Source organism: Pelophylax lessonae (genome assembly GCF_965119305.1).
Source record: "Pelophylax lessonae genome assembly, chromosome: 4".
Taxonomy (NCBI): Eukaryota; Metazoa; Chordata; class Amphibia; order Anura; family Ranidae; genus Pelophylax; species Pelophylax lessonae.
In genome coordinates, this window is record NC_138771.1 from 419746423 (window position 1) to 419760718 (window position 14296).

The following is a 14296-nucleotide window of genomic DNA, read 5'->3' on the forward strand; positions in this document are numbered from 1 at the left end:
TCTCTGAGACCTCAGGGGGTGTCACCAGAGGTCCTTGACCAATAAACACAGTGGCCATGGGCGACCCTAAGATTTAGACAATGCCAAGGACTTCCCGTATAGACAGATTCATAACATAATTCATATCTTCCAATATCTACCAGCTGCCTTCTTGAAACTGATAGATTATTGTGCGGCATTGAATTTTACATCCATAGATACCAGACACGGGTTATCTCCAAGTAACCTCTGACCCGTAAGGCATCTGACAGCTAGCTTGTATTCCATAGGAGCGAACCTGATCATGTATAATCTTAATTCGATCTGTATTTTATTTCTCATCCAAATATATACCTTTTGTTAATGTGTCATGTTCATGTCTGCATTTATGAATTGGGTATAAATTGTTAGATGTATTGGTACATCTCTAATTGAACAGTTGGGCTTTGGAATTTACGACTCAGCTCTGGTTAGCCCTAATGAAGTGACTCGTTTATGACCCGGCCTGTCCTGCCTTACACATCTGCCAGGCTTCCTGTCTGCTGATAAGGTTTTCTTTGTAGGGCTATTACTTTGAAGCTCTGCATTCTTACATTAATTGATTAAGGTAGGGGAGGGGGGGTTGCTTTGTGAGTGAAGTGAGTGGTCATTTGTTTTTAAAACTGTCATGGCTGAGCTCTGACAAAATGATTGCTTTCGTATCCCAGCGCAGGATACCATTACAGCTCCACTCAAGCTTCTACCCCATTAAAACCCATGATTGGAAGAGCAACTGGTAGAAATGACAGATTTGTGATCATGGCATTTTTTTTTTATTTAGGGCCCATCCTAACCCTTGTGCTACTGGTAATGCTAATTGCAACATTGTTGTGGCATTCATTGTGAATTGCAGCCCAACGCACCTTAAAAACATAATTGTGGTGCAGCACAGTACAGTGTAATGTGCATTGTTGCAGGAATATGTAGTCTGCCTTATTTGTTGTATGCATAGCTTGTTTTAGTCCATTCATTTAAAATTAACAGTTTAAAGCACTGCATGCAATCTAAGTCAATGCTTGTCAACATGAGCTTTGAGAAGTTAATGGGTATTTCGTAAATTTTCATCCAAATCAGTTTTACACATTAGCAGTCATCCTGTTCAGCTTATAAATTAGTTCATCCTTTAAAATGTATCCTTTGCAAACAGTACGTGTATGTGAAAAGATATATAAAAAAAAAAACCTTCATATCCTTTAAGACAGTACCCACATTTCATTTTACCATGCCCAATAACCAAGGCAGCATCATACTTTGGTGTATCCCCCAAGCAAAAGGTTTCTCCTCTGGTGTTGGGGTAGGAAATGAGGGGGCACAGACAACTATTATCACTCATCAGAGGATGTACTTTTTTCACTTTAGCCTAAATTAAAACAGATGAGGCTTGATTTTATCTTTCTTTTAGGACACCTGTATTGCTAAAAAGCATAGACTGCAATTGCTTGAAATTCCTTTGGAGATGGTTTGCCAGACATTAAGCTGTTTTTGTGATCCAAATTCTTCAATATTTAGAGTAAATCACCCAGAACAAGTGTGTGAATTAGGAGCAGCAATAATATGCATCATTTACATTTGCATGCTTGTTGTAGGTCAACAATACAGAAAGTATTGTGGCCAAAGACTACTGGACACTTACATTTCCATGTGATTACTAATGGCATCCTCCTAATATTCTTGGCAGGTTTCCTTGAAATATTTAGGCAGGGTTTATACAATCTCACACTCTTCCCAGCCTCAGTCAGTAAGGCTTATGGTCACTATGGTCCATATTTTTGTCAAATTAAAGATGGTGGAAGGGGTCTTTGACATAAAGTGGTAAATTAAGCTAGGGCTGAGATCCCTATTGACTGTTAATAGGGGCCTATTTCTCCCACTTACAGCATACACAGACAGGCACACAACATTTTTGGCATTTTTCTTCTGGCTCAAAGATCAGTCTAGGGGTTTCTTTTAGGCTTTTTATTAGAACAGTAACTTAGATAGGGGTGGGCAGCATGAGATACCCTGGAACTGTAGAACAATTTCAGGACTGCCTGGCTTCTGGATTCTCTGTACAAATGCAGGCTGTATTTCTTGGATTTCTTGTACAACTCCTTGCTGTACTGGGCAAACTTCTAAGCATTATTGCCTGCTCCTGGCTGTTAAAAACAGAGGGTTTTGTTTGCACACATTTGCAAATATATGCGTAAGACGCCATGCCCATGTCAAGGCTCCTCTGTATACTGCAGTACTCTATATTTTCAGAGTCTCCCAAGTTGGAGCACACATAGCAGTGGTTAGGGAGGGAAGGTGTGCCTGGGGGAGGGGCACCCCTTCTTAAAGGCACAAGGATGCATGGAACACCCAGCAAAAACATAATGGCAGCTGAAGGCATCCAGTGTGTCCCTGCATCTAAATCTACCAACACCCTTCTGGTTCTGCTACGTCTCTGTACATAGCTCACTTCAGTGCGGCCCCCAGCTAAGCCTAGCTTGGACTTCAATGTCTTCAAAATCTCCTCTGGCTTCCTCTGTCTCTTTCTCCCTTGTGGCAGAGCCCCCTGAATAGGGGTCTCATCCTGAAGGACTGGACCCCGGAACTTTGCACCAGGCTGCCAGGCCTCAGAATGTTTATGGGCTCTCTCTCCACCTTCTGGGCACACCTCCCCAATGATTGCCTGCAATTCCATAAATATTCAGGCTGTCTATCCTGCTCTTCCACCCACTAAACTTCTAAAAGTCTCCAGAAGACGGGGGATAGTAGCACAGCAGCAGTTTGTGAGACACTGAAAAACCCCTGCTCCATTGTTACAGAGGAACTAACTAAATGTACCTAGCAGCCTACTCTGAACTTAAAGGGTGTTACATGCTGCTGATCTAATTTTTATTTTACTGTGTTTTATTTTTGCCCTGATAATATTTTGTAACTTCATAAAGGCAAAATTATGTTTGCATACCAACATGGAATGGCCAAAAAAAGATACACTTTGCCTCGGTAAAACATCAAATGTACAGTCTACCTAGTTATTTGAAAGACTGGATTTGTGAAACGGCTTTATGTAGAAATAGAGAATTATACCCAAACATGCCACTCAGCATAGATACCAGCTGATGATGCCAAATAACCTTCACTACACTGTAATTTATTATTTACTGTAGAGTACAGTGCATTTACTGTACGCAAAGAACTTAAATAATTACCAATTTTGTTTTCTGCCACTGACTGAAAATCTAGACTTCTAGCATAGAAGGAAAAACTCCTTTATCTTGGGAGCCAAAAAAGGAGTCCTAAATAGCAAAGTATTTCAAAATCAAGCAAGTCATAAACCTCTGACATTTACAGAAACCAAGGATCATTACTCAGTAACAGCCATAAATGTGTTTGTTTATACTCCAATCCAATCATATTGAAATACATTAAAATCTAAAAGGTCTTAAATTGACTGGGAGAAGGTTATTACTGGAATAAAAAAAAAAAAAAAAACGACCTCCCGCCAAAACATTTGTCACATCTGTCTGGACAAGAGGTAATTAAAAATCTCCCCAATTGGAAACACAAATAGAAAAATGACCCTTACAAACTTCAACTCTTCTACTATTTAATTTGGAAACCATATTCAAGTAAACCTACGATGCAGAGTAATAGGTTCACTTTACAGGAGGGATCATAAGGAGTCAGTACTCTCTCACTGCCTCAAACATCCACCAGAGAAATAACCAGTACTTTTAAAGCCATAGTAAACCACGTTTTTGTTTTTTTAAATCCTGAAAGGCAAAGTTATAATGTGCTAGCATGCATCGCATATTATCACATTATGTGAAACTTACCTTAAAACAAAGCCCTCCAACGGCGTGCTGCAAGAGGTTCCATCTTCACCCGGTCTTCCTTCAGGCTGCGATGACATCACTCCCGCACATTCAAGGAACAGGACTCTGAAGGAATGGCACATTATGTGCTGGTGACATCACCGGCTGCATAAAAAGTAAATCTCTCCTAAATGGTACATGTTTAGAAGATATTTACTGTACCTATAGGCTTACTTATAGGTAAAAGTCATGCATAGGTGTTTACTCCCACTTTAGGTAAAGGAAAATGGGAGACACCTGATGCTTCCCCACAATGCCATACCTTGTGCCTGAGTAACCAGTTACCAGATCTAACTGCTGTCCAGTGGGGAAGAAGTGTATAGTCTGTGCATGTCTCTACCTCCTCAGCAAGTTGGAATTCAAAGAAGGAATCTTTTAATAGAAGAAAACGGTGCTACTACCCCAGATTGTGCAGAGATGTCAGGTGCAGGATGTGCAGTCACTTAGCAAATAGATATAAGACAATCCATAACTCCATACATGCTCTTCAATAGGTCCAAATGTATTGTAACTCCATGAAAGATTAATATGTACAGCAGAAGTTAACGAGTTTCAGCTATAATGGCTTTATTCACCAAGTGAAAAAGGCCATTATGGCTGAAACGCGTTAACTTCCGCTGTACATATGTATCATATTTTATGGAGGTACAATGAATTTGGACTTATTGAAGAGCATATATGGAGTTGCAGATTGTCTTCTATCCAAAGAAGGAATCTTGCATAGTCTGGCAGTGGATCAAAACGACAGGGGAAAATTCTGAGGGTAAATACAGGTTGCTGAGAGAGAGAAACGTGTCTGAAGGTTACTAACATATATAGTCTATGCATACTATGTAGATCATTAAATGGGCTATTAATTATTTACAGTATCAACATCACCATGATGGTTGATTTGAAGCAACTAAACCAAAAAATGTTCGATGTATGGGAAAGTTTTATCAAGACATTAACAAGAAAGGCAAAAACAAAAATCATATGCTTTAGTAATGCCGAATATTGTTTAAATGGTAGAAAGAGTCTGTGCAAAAAGGGCCCTTAGGTAATTTGAATGGCAGATAGACATTTATGAGCGAATTACGGGGGGAGGAACTTGACTGGCATGCAAAGAGTCCTGACCTCGACCTGATAGAACACCTTTGGTATGAATTAGAACGCAGATTGTGAGGCAGGCCTTCTCGTCCAACATCAGTGCCTGACCCCACAAATGCACTTCTGGAAGAATGGTCAAACATTTCCATAGGCACACTCCTTAAACCTTGTGGACAGCCTTCCCAGAAGAGTTGAAGCCATTATAGCTGCAAAGGTTGGGCCAACTCCATATTGAACCCTACGGCTCAAGACTGGGATGACATTAAAGTCATTCATGTGCATGTAAAGGCAGGCGGCCCAATACTTTTGACAATATAACGTATTTAATGTTAGTATTTTTCACTTTGTTATTTCCCCCATTACTTGAAAAGTGTGGTAAAGTACTGTAAATCATTAACCTATAATTACTATTAAAATAGATAATCACAGTATTTTCACTCGTAAAGGGAAAAAAAAGGTACAAAAGGTGGTACAAATTGTAGCATGATACTTGACTAGATACAGCATCATCTAGAGAACAGTTCAGTCCAGCATGTCTCTTTAACTTTAAACAATTGGAAAATGAAATGCACTTTCACTATGATTGAGTTGTGTGTTTGGGTAAATGTATTTTGTGTTGCAGCCCTGGACTTATAGATATAGATAGACAGTGCTCAGCAAGTAATGTACACTATGAGTTGCAGATTTTTTGAATTTTGAGACATATGAAACACTTAATATTTTGGCACAAATAATGTGATTATTAATGTGTTTAATAGGGCTCTTTCATTTGTGCACATTAATGCGTTTGTTTTGGCCTCAATGCAATGTGCAGTACAATGCCCACTAATCTTCAGTGGGTTTTAATGAGCATTTTCAAACAAAAAAGCATACCTGCCTCTGTGTGGCTGTGTATATACTGTATTCCTTTTTATATTAAAAAAGAATAGCGCACACATGCTAAAGAAATGACTATCAAATATGGAGACAATCCATAAATAAAAATGGGGATTTAGTCCCACCATATGGCCATATAGTGCTCAAGCCCACCACTACGCCAAAGTACCCCATTGTCAGTGGGTCCTACACTATCCATAAAAAAGGATGAATCCAGCCTCTCTAACCCTTGGAGATAACATTCCTTGCATGGTGGGACCAAATCCCCATTTTTAGTTATGGATTGTCTCCATATTTGATAGTCATTTCTTTAGCATGTGTGCGCTTTTCTTTTTTAATATACATGTCGCTTGGTTCATAGCTGTACCGGCTTTAGATACACATGTTCAGGGTTTGCTCCCCCAATTTTTTGCTTGTTTATTCGTTTTTATATGCATTGTATAAATGTGCATACATGCTACATTGTTAAACACACATGCATATGTGTAAAGCTGCCTAGTGTTTTTTGCTGCTAAACTTCCATCTTTCATTGCTTGTTTGTCAGGTACCGTCTGTACATTTTTTGATTATTTTACATTTGATTCATTTACCAGTCATTGTGTGTTTTTCCAGGTTACAATGGCTCCATTGCTAAAGCCATCAGCTTCATCTTTAGAGAAGTTTCAGCATCTTTTTCAGAGGCTTAAATTACTAAGGCTAAGTCAATCTTCTAACACTACTCCATCTAGTTCTGACCCTGCAACACCTTCCAGCTCGAAGAAAAATAAAGTTAGTCCTGACAACACGTCCCGTTCTAGCTCTGGAGAAAATGAAAACCAAAGCAGTGGAAAAGATGACTCTTCAATAAGCAAAAGCAGCGCTGACAACTGTATCGAGGAGATGATGGCTGCTGTTGCTCCGTTCCATATAGAAGATGAATTCTGTTATGAAGCAGAAAGTCCTGACGAAGCTGCATTGGTTCATGCTGCTAGAGCATATAGCTTTACCCTAATGTCTCGCACTCCAGACCAGGTCACAGTGCGACTTCCACAAGGGACACTACTCACATTTGAACTTTTATACACTTTGGGCTTTGACTCTGTCAGAAAAAGAATGTCAGTGGTAGTTCGTCATCCAATAACAAGAGAAATTATTGTGTACACTAAAGGAGCAGATTCCGTCATCATGGATATCCTAGAAAACCCTGCCAGAGGTATATTAATGTTCATTTTAAAATGTGGCAATATTTCATTAAATATTATCTGTGATGAAAGAGGATTCCCATATTTTATATACAGTATTTGACCTTAGATATTTTCACTTTCATTCAATCATTTTAAGCAACTTTCAGTCCAGTTGTCTACTGTCCAGAACGGTTCCTATTAAATTTATCCTGCCTATACCCTCTTTCCATTGGGTAAAGAATGAATAAGGCATGGCTGGTAACTTTACTTCGAATGAGTTGCTCAGTTTTCTGAGAACATCATGAAAGTAGAACTACTCCTTCTTCCACCTGAGAGGAACTACTGAGATAGTTTGAGTAACTTGTACATATTTTGCTTGGAGGATGTTTCTTTAGCCCTATATGGTAAAGCTAGAATAATGCCCTAAGGATGACCTAGAAAACTCAGTTAAGGTTATATATCCCTGTTAAAGCTGAATTTCAGGCAAATTATTACAAACACTGTTGGAATTCATATTTCGTATATGAACTTCTTTTTTCTATCAAAGGATTTGCAATTGTATTCAGCAGCTTTTGAAGTTCATAACTCCAGGAGGGTCAACTACTCTGTTGGTACCTTTTCACTCACGCCACTCCGTCCTGTTCAGCCGGGGATCTGTGAACAGATCTAGTGCTGAATCAGAGGTGAACTGGATGGATATGAGGTTTTTTTTTAACATCCCTTTCAGTTTGTGTTTACACAGCTGACATACATGGACCCAATATAGTTTTATGGGTGGCCGGATGTAAACTTACATGAGTCACTTGTTTACATCAGGCTCCCTTCAATCCTTTGCATGTAGGTGAGGAAAAAAGGAAAAGGATGCAGGTTTTCCTGAGGTAGGCTCTTGTAGATGGACACAAAGCCTGCCCATAGAGCTGCATGGAGCTTCTGATCAATTCCACCTGAAAAACTGACAGGTAGACCTGATCAGAAAGCCTGTTTGAAAGAGCCCATAAAGTGTTACTAAACCCAGAACCCTGCATTCACTATATCTGGTCTCCCACAGTACACAGAACATGGAAATGCAATAGTTTTAGTCAGAGCTTTTTTTCTCAGAAAATAGGTACAGGAACTCAACCACGACACCCCAACCCCCCCCCCCCACACACACACACACACACACACACACACACACACTCCAAACCGCATCAAATAGTGGGCTTGGTCAAATCTCACTAACAGTGGGAGAGTTTTAAACAGGCATTAAATATCAGGTGTGCATGTAGGGAAGGTGGGGTTTGCAAATAGAGTGCAGAGCTTCGGGGTGCATTCCGTATATAGTACAGAATTCAGGGGTGCACTGCATACATAGTAGAGAGTTCAGCCTTCTTCCACAGCTGCTTACCTCTGCATCCCCTATCCACATCTCACGTTCACCCCTCTTCAGCTCTCGCCTCTGCATGCAACCCCCCCTCCAATGCCCCCATCTTCTCCCCACCTCCTTTAAACCTCCACTATCTTCCAAATGTCTTACTTTTGTTGATATATTAAGCAGAAGCACACAATGGGCTCTAGTACTTACCCGCAAATTGTAGTTGGCTCTGCCTCTCTCACTTGCAGGGAGATCATCCACTTGGGTTGTCGACATCTGCACTGCACCTGCATCTCCCTTGTCCCTATCCTTCACTCAGTGGAAGACACTCAGGAGATCAGATCTGTGACAAGCTGTCACTTGTAAACACAGAAGCCAGACTTCTATGTTTACAAGTGATGGTAATGAGCAGGGAGCAGAGGGCCTGAGCCAAAGGTGGTGGAACTGAGTTCCACCAAGTTCCAGCTGAAAAAAAGCCCTGGTTTTAGTAAATATAAACTGCTAAATACCTTTTCTCATCAGCAGTATTTAGCAGTCTTTTGACTTCAGTCAGTGTCTGGGTAAAGCTTGTAAGATGAGTTTTTATCCTCCCCTGATTGTCCTATGAGGCTATGGGACCCCTGACCCTCTGTCTGGACAGTGCTGATTGGCCGTGATCACATGCACTCCCCCCAAGAAAAGAAAAAAAACTCTCTAGCATTACACACCAAACTGAGCATGTGCAGCTTGCCCCCAAGGCTCTGCTCTATCAGGAGATGGTTTGGGACAGTGGAAGAAGGGGGGGGGGGGGGCAGAGAAGACAGGATCAAACAGCCGTTTTACACAATGCAGCAGATTAACCCCTAAGTTCCACAGTGAGTATAAAGAGCATGATTTACTGCATATACAGACTGATTTTACATTTTGGGTTTAGTAACACTTTCAATTTAAGGAATGCAGCAGTGTCACACCCCTGCCCTTCTGCCTGCTGAACAGAGAAAGAAAAACACATTGAAAGTCATCGACTTTACTCACTCTGCACTCTCTTACTGTTGCCATGTTCCTTATCAGAAGAGGTGCAGGTAACCGAGCCTGATTGTCTCCCAACACTGCTTCTCCTTCTGTCTGTATTTTTACATACAACTAGCCTAATTATCTTAATCTGTATGGATATCAGTCAGCAGTCATCCCAATTATGATTTTTAAGGAAATCACAAATGCATTAATTTGTATATTTTTACTTCTGCCTAGGATTTAGCTTTTAAACGAATTGATCTTTTAGTTAAATCCGCTAAGTACATTCTAAGTGCATCATTCTAGGTATAGAAGCACACTGTATACATACATTAATGGGTTAGCAACCCTGATTTATTATTTTGTCATGGAATATTTTTCAGCTAATATAAGTGATGAGAAAAAATTGCGGAGAATACAGTCAAGAACGCAGAGACACCTAGACTGGTATGCAAGGGATGGCCTGAGAACGCTGTGCATTGCTAAAAAGGCAAGTATTTCATTTATTCCTTTATTTACTTGAGGTCAGGTACACCTCAGTGTGATGCTCCATGTTATTACTTGCATTACTATGCCTTGTAGTAGGGCAGCCCATTCATTAGAAATGCAGCTCTGATATCCATTGATGGCTAAACTACCTCATCTGTGATACCCTTACACAATGGAACTCAATGTTGACCATACTGAAAAGGCTGCACCAGCAGCAGTGCGCCATGAATGAGTATCTGTAAGATTGTGGTATGAGGACAGGATGGGGTTCTTTTAGTCGACCAAAATGGTGAGCTGCAACAAGGTGGGTATTCGTGATACAATCCCTTTCATGTTCTTTCTGGAGTATGCCCAGCATGGCCTGATAGACATGGCACTGAAGGCACAGCAGCAGGTTTAGGTGGATGACTTGCTACACTCTTGAGGACAACAGAAACTGTTGCCTACTGCCTCCATACCTGTGGGGCAAAGCCAGCAGGAGACTGAGGAAAAAAAAAAGGAGGAGGGTTGGAGTACTGCTGGCTAGGAGGAGGAGGGAATAGGGCAGGTGGTGTGAGATATTATTATTGAGGACAGTATTGTCCTCAGCAAGAGTCTCTGGGTTGTCTGCTGTAGGCAATTTGTGGTGAATGAGGTCTTTTGTGCTCAAATGTCTATGCAAGGTCCCCAAGGTTCACGTCTTCAAAGAGAGAGATTACTATTTATTGGCCATCCTATTAGATCTCCAATACAAAGGTGAAATGGATGATTACCTGCCCCCATCCCAGGGGAAGCCCAAACAGCAGCATTTTGAGGAGATGCTGCATTAAAACTGAATCCATTACTCTAATCTCCAATCTCTGAAAGGAAAAGCAGCAGTTGTGGTGGCAGCTTCAGAGACACTTTTTAGAGTTTATTTTAACCACAGCAGTCAGGCCCAGTTGCGAACAGCACTCACAGACAGCACCTGAACCACATCGGTGCTGACTAAATCGGGTCCATGGCTGACGCAGGTACTCTCAGAAGTGAGCACCTTTTGAAGTTTGGGGCTGGAACACCAGAAAGAGTTTGCAAAATTCGCGCTGGAGCTTCTGGTTGGCCTTAAAGCCATTGCGCTGTCGGAAAGGGCCTTTAGTGCAGCAGGAAATGTGGCATAGAGAGGTTATTCACCACTACCCTGCTTCATGCCTTAGACTTTGTGGCCCATTCTGGAGCTCTAGTACTCAAAAATACTTGTGGCTATTGTCTCTTCGATAATACACCCTAATGTTTTTTTCTCAACATATACCCTGACTTGTGTCACCAAAGTGTTTACATAATGTGCAGCCAAAAAACAATATGAATTGCTGTTGTTTCTCAGATAATACACCTTGTTTGTTTCAAGGTAAAATCTGTCTTCTCTCTTTTTTTGCCACCAATACAACTGCTGTTGTACTATCCTGATACTGGCCAATTTCCACCATGCATATACTATACCTACAGACTAGTTTTGAATATTATAGGAATATGTGGATAGGAAGGGGTTTGGGAAAAGTGGGGTCAAAGTATTGAAGTGTTTTAGTGACCTTTGTTTTGACTTTTTATTAAACTTTTGAGGCTGGGTTCACACTATTGCGAATTGGAAGCGGGTTTCCCTGCATCCAATTTGCATGTCAGGAGATTGTGACCGGCTCTCTAAGGAGCCGATTCACATATCTCCAGAGTGGCTCCAGTGTGAATTGCACAGGAGTCCTGTGTGTCTTCTGGTCTGTTTCAGGTCTGAATTCAGCCAAAAATCCAGACTAAAATCACACTTGAATCAATAAACAGGGATGCACTGGACCCCTGCTGTGAGCCTCTCTGTGCAGCAGTGTAAACCCAGCCTAAGACAATGCAGTGTGGTACTGGAAAAAATGATCCTCACAAACTTTTCTATTAAACTGTTTTTACAATGGTCAATATGCACACCAGTTTTTGTTTTAAGAGGAAGCCTTCCTATATTTATGACATCTGCTGTGGTTGCTGTTTCCACTGGTCAATTCAAGTCTATTACCAAAAGATAAAAATTCTGATATTACAGCCCAAACGAGCTGAAAAGCCCCTTTTCAATTTAAAAAGAATCCGATTGAACCAGTGCTTTTGGTATATTTAAAAACTTTCAAAATATGTGATGTCAGATTTTAGTGTTGCTGACGTTGTCTGTGACAATCAAACTGTTCCATAACACCATACACCGCCTTAAGGCATCTCCAAAGTATGCAATTTAAAGGATTACTCCTTACCCTCACCCTTAAACCTACTATAAAAGGACTCTCTCTCCATTGTACTGTATTATTTTTTTTTGCTTTGTTAAATGTTCCCTATGGCAGCGCTCGGCTCCCTGGATTTTGCCACAAAGTTTACTGAACTTCCAACTAGAGTTGGCGAATTGAGCCTGGGCAGTTTCTCCTATTACTAGTGATTAGCTATTAGATGCCAAAATATTTTTAGGGTGCACCCACACTGGGTACGGTTGAGCTGAGCTGTGGCTGAGCTTGAATGTCCTCCCTCCCCACTTACCCCACTGGTCCACACTCACAGTTGGCTATAAAAAAATGTTTCTGGGCACAGTTACATCACCACTGCTAACCAGACCACAACGATCCCTTCTGCGCTCAGTGATCTATAGAGAGTTCTGTTCTTTGGCACAGTGTGAACTCACACTGAAGCACACAGTACTGAAGCACAAACAGTGCCCAGGACCACCTCTTCCAAGTGGTTCAAAGCATTCATACTACATAAAAGAACTGGGCAAAGAATGTGAACAGCGCCCGGCTTAATTAAAACTGACAGGATGAGTGCAACCTTCATTTCTGAGAAATATGGAAAATGCTTTTTTAGTGTATTATTTGTTTTTGATTAAAGGATAAAAATTAAATTTGTTTTCTCTAAAACTTTGTCGGTTTTTCTTTCCATTTAGGTGTTAAGTGAGGAAGATTTTGAACGATGGTCAAACTTTCGGGAAGAAGCTGAAGCAGCAATAGATAATAGAGAAGAATTACTTATGGAAACTGCCCAACATTTGGAAACAAACCTTACCCTCCTAGGTTAGACATATTATAACTGGCTTATATTATAAGTTAAAGGAAAAAGCAATCATTTTGTGAAAAAAAAAATGTACTAACCCAGAAAAGTCAAAATGTTCTTTTTATAATTTTAAATCTATAAATACAGCAAAGGCAATTGCTTGCTGGGGGTTACTGCACTTCCCAATGTGTTCTTTGACTTAATAAATAGGCATTTATTAATTTCCATTATATCAAGTAGTAGCAAATATTATACCTAAATTATTATATTACTGTAAACAGGCGCAACTGGCATAGAGGATCGACTTCAGGAAGGGGTACCAGACACCATAGCTGCCTTGAGAGAAGCTGGTATAAATATCTGGGTGCTGACTGGTGACAAACAAGAAACTGCCGTTAACATTGCCTACTCCTGCCAGCTTCTGGACCAGAGCGATCTGGTTTTTACAATCAATACGGAAAGCAAGGTGTGTAAAATGTGTCATTTTTATATGTAACATAAAATTTCAGACTTTGAAACCTTGGCAGTTTCCCTTAGCCTGTGAGTGGACAATAAATAAAGAAAAAAGGCAAGTTAAAGTGGCCATGGGTATTTTGTTTTAATCTTATTTATACCTGATCACAATTCATACAATGTAGCATTATACAAGAAGACATAGTTCTCCCCTACTGCTCATTCTCCACTTTGTGATAGTACATTCATATTAAATTAATAAGGGGTTGCAATTTTAACCGTTCTATACTTCTTTCTGCAATCAGTTATTGCTGAGCATAGGCCATCCTTGTCCCCAGGTATAAATAGGACAGTAACATAGCAAATATTGTTTGAAAAAAATGTTTTACAGGAATGTGTAACTTTAAATGTCAGTGCTAACAAAACCTGTTTTCTTTCATTCATTGCACTATGACTCAAGGCTGCGCCATTGGACGTCATACTGTTTCATCAGTACATAAAGCACTTGACATGTTGACTAGTTGAATGATGATTATGGGCAATGTTTTGTCAGTAATTGTCACTTTGCAGAAATGTACCTACGTATAGATGTTTTTTGAAGGCGTTTGGGCTTGCTGAAATAGATCTGTTGTTTGTGTACTTGCCTCCTAAGCTAGAACTAGGAGTTACCATACCATATAGCAACCATCTTTCAATGTTGGCTATTTTGGTTGCCTCTCCAATGCAATAGAAAGCTGATGACCCATGACCCATTGGGTAATGTACAAATACCTTATTCCTCATGATATTTCAAGAGGAACTTCACTCCCTCTGGTTGATTTTTATTTTAACCTCCTATTTCCTGGTCTGCTGGGTGGATCTTTAGTAGCATAGTCGCCCACCTAGCAAATGCAGCTCTGTCCAGCTGCACCCAATGGAATGCCGCTGCATGCTGGGTCCCACCATCATGTTGGTGATGTCATCAAATGCCCACTGTCTCTTCCGAGTCCTAGCAT

At 40.5% G+C, this 14296-nt stretch overlaps 1 protein-coding gene across 1 annotated transcript in view; it reads left to right on the top strand.

The window, feature by feature from the left end:
• Positions 1-14296, top strand: part of ATP10B (ATPase phospholipid transporting 10B (putative)) — a 147604-nt gene that overhangs the window by 99795 nt on the left and 33513 nt on the right. Inside the window, exons 10-13 of the mRNA XM_082257175.1 lie at positions 6438-7017; positions 9719-9825; positions 12742-12868; positions 13130-13314. Coding sequence (XP_082113301.1) covers positions 6438-7017; positions 9719-9825; positions 12742-12868; positions 13130-13314 — 999 coding nt within the window. The remainder of the gene's footprint in view (positions 1-6437; positions 7018-9718; positions 9826-12741; positions 12869-13129; positions 13315-14296) is intronic.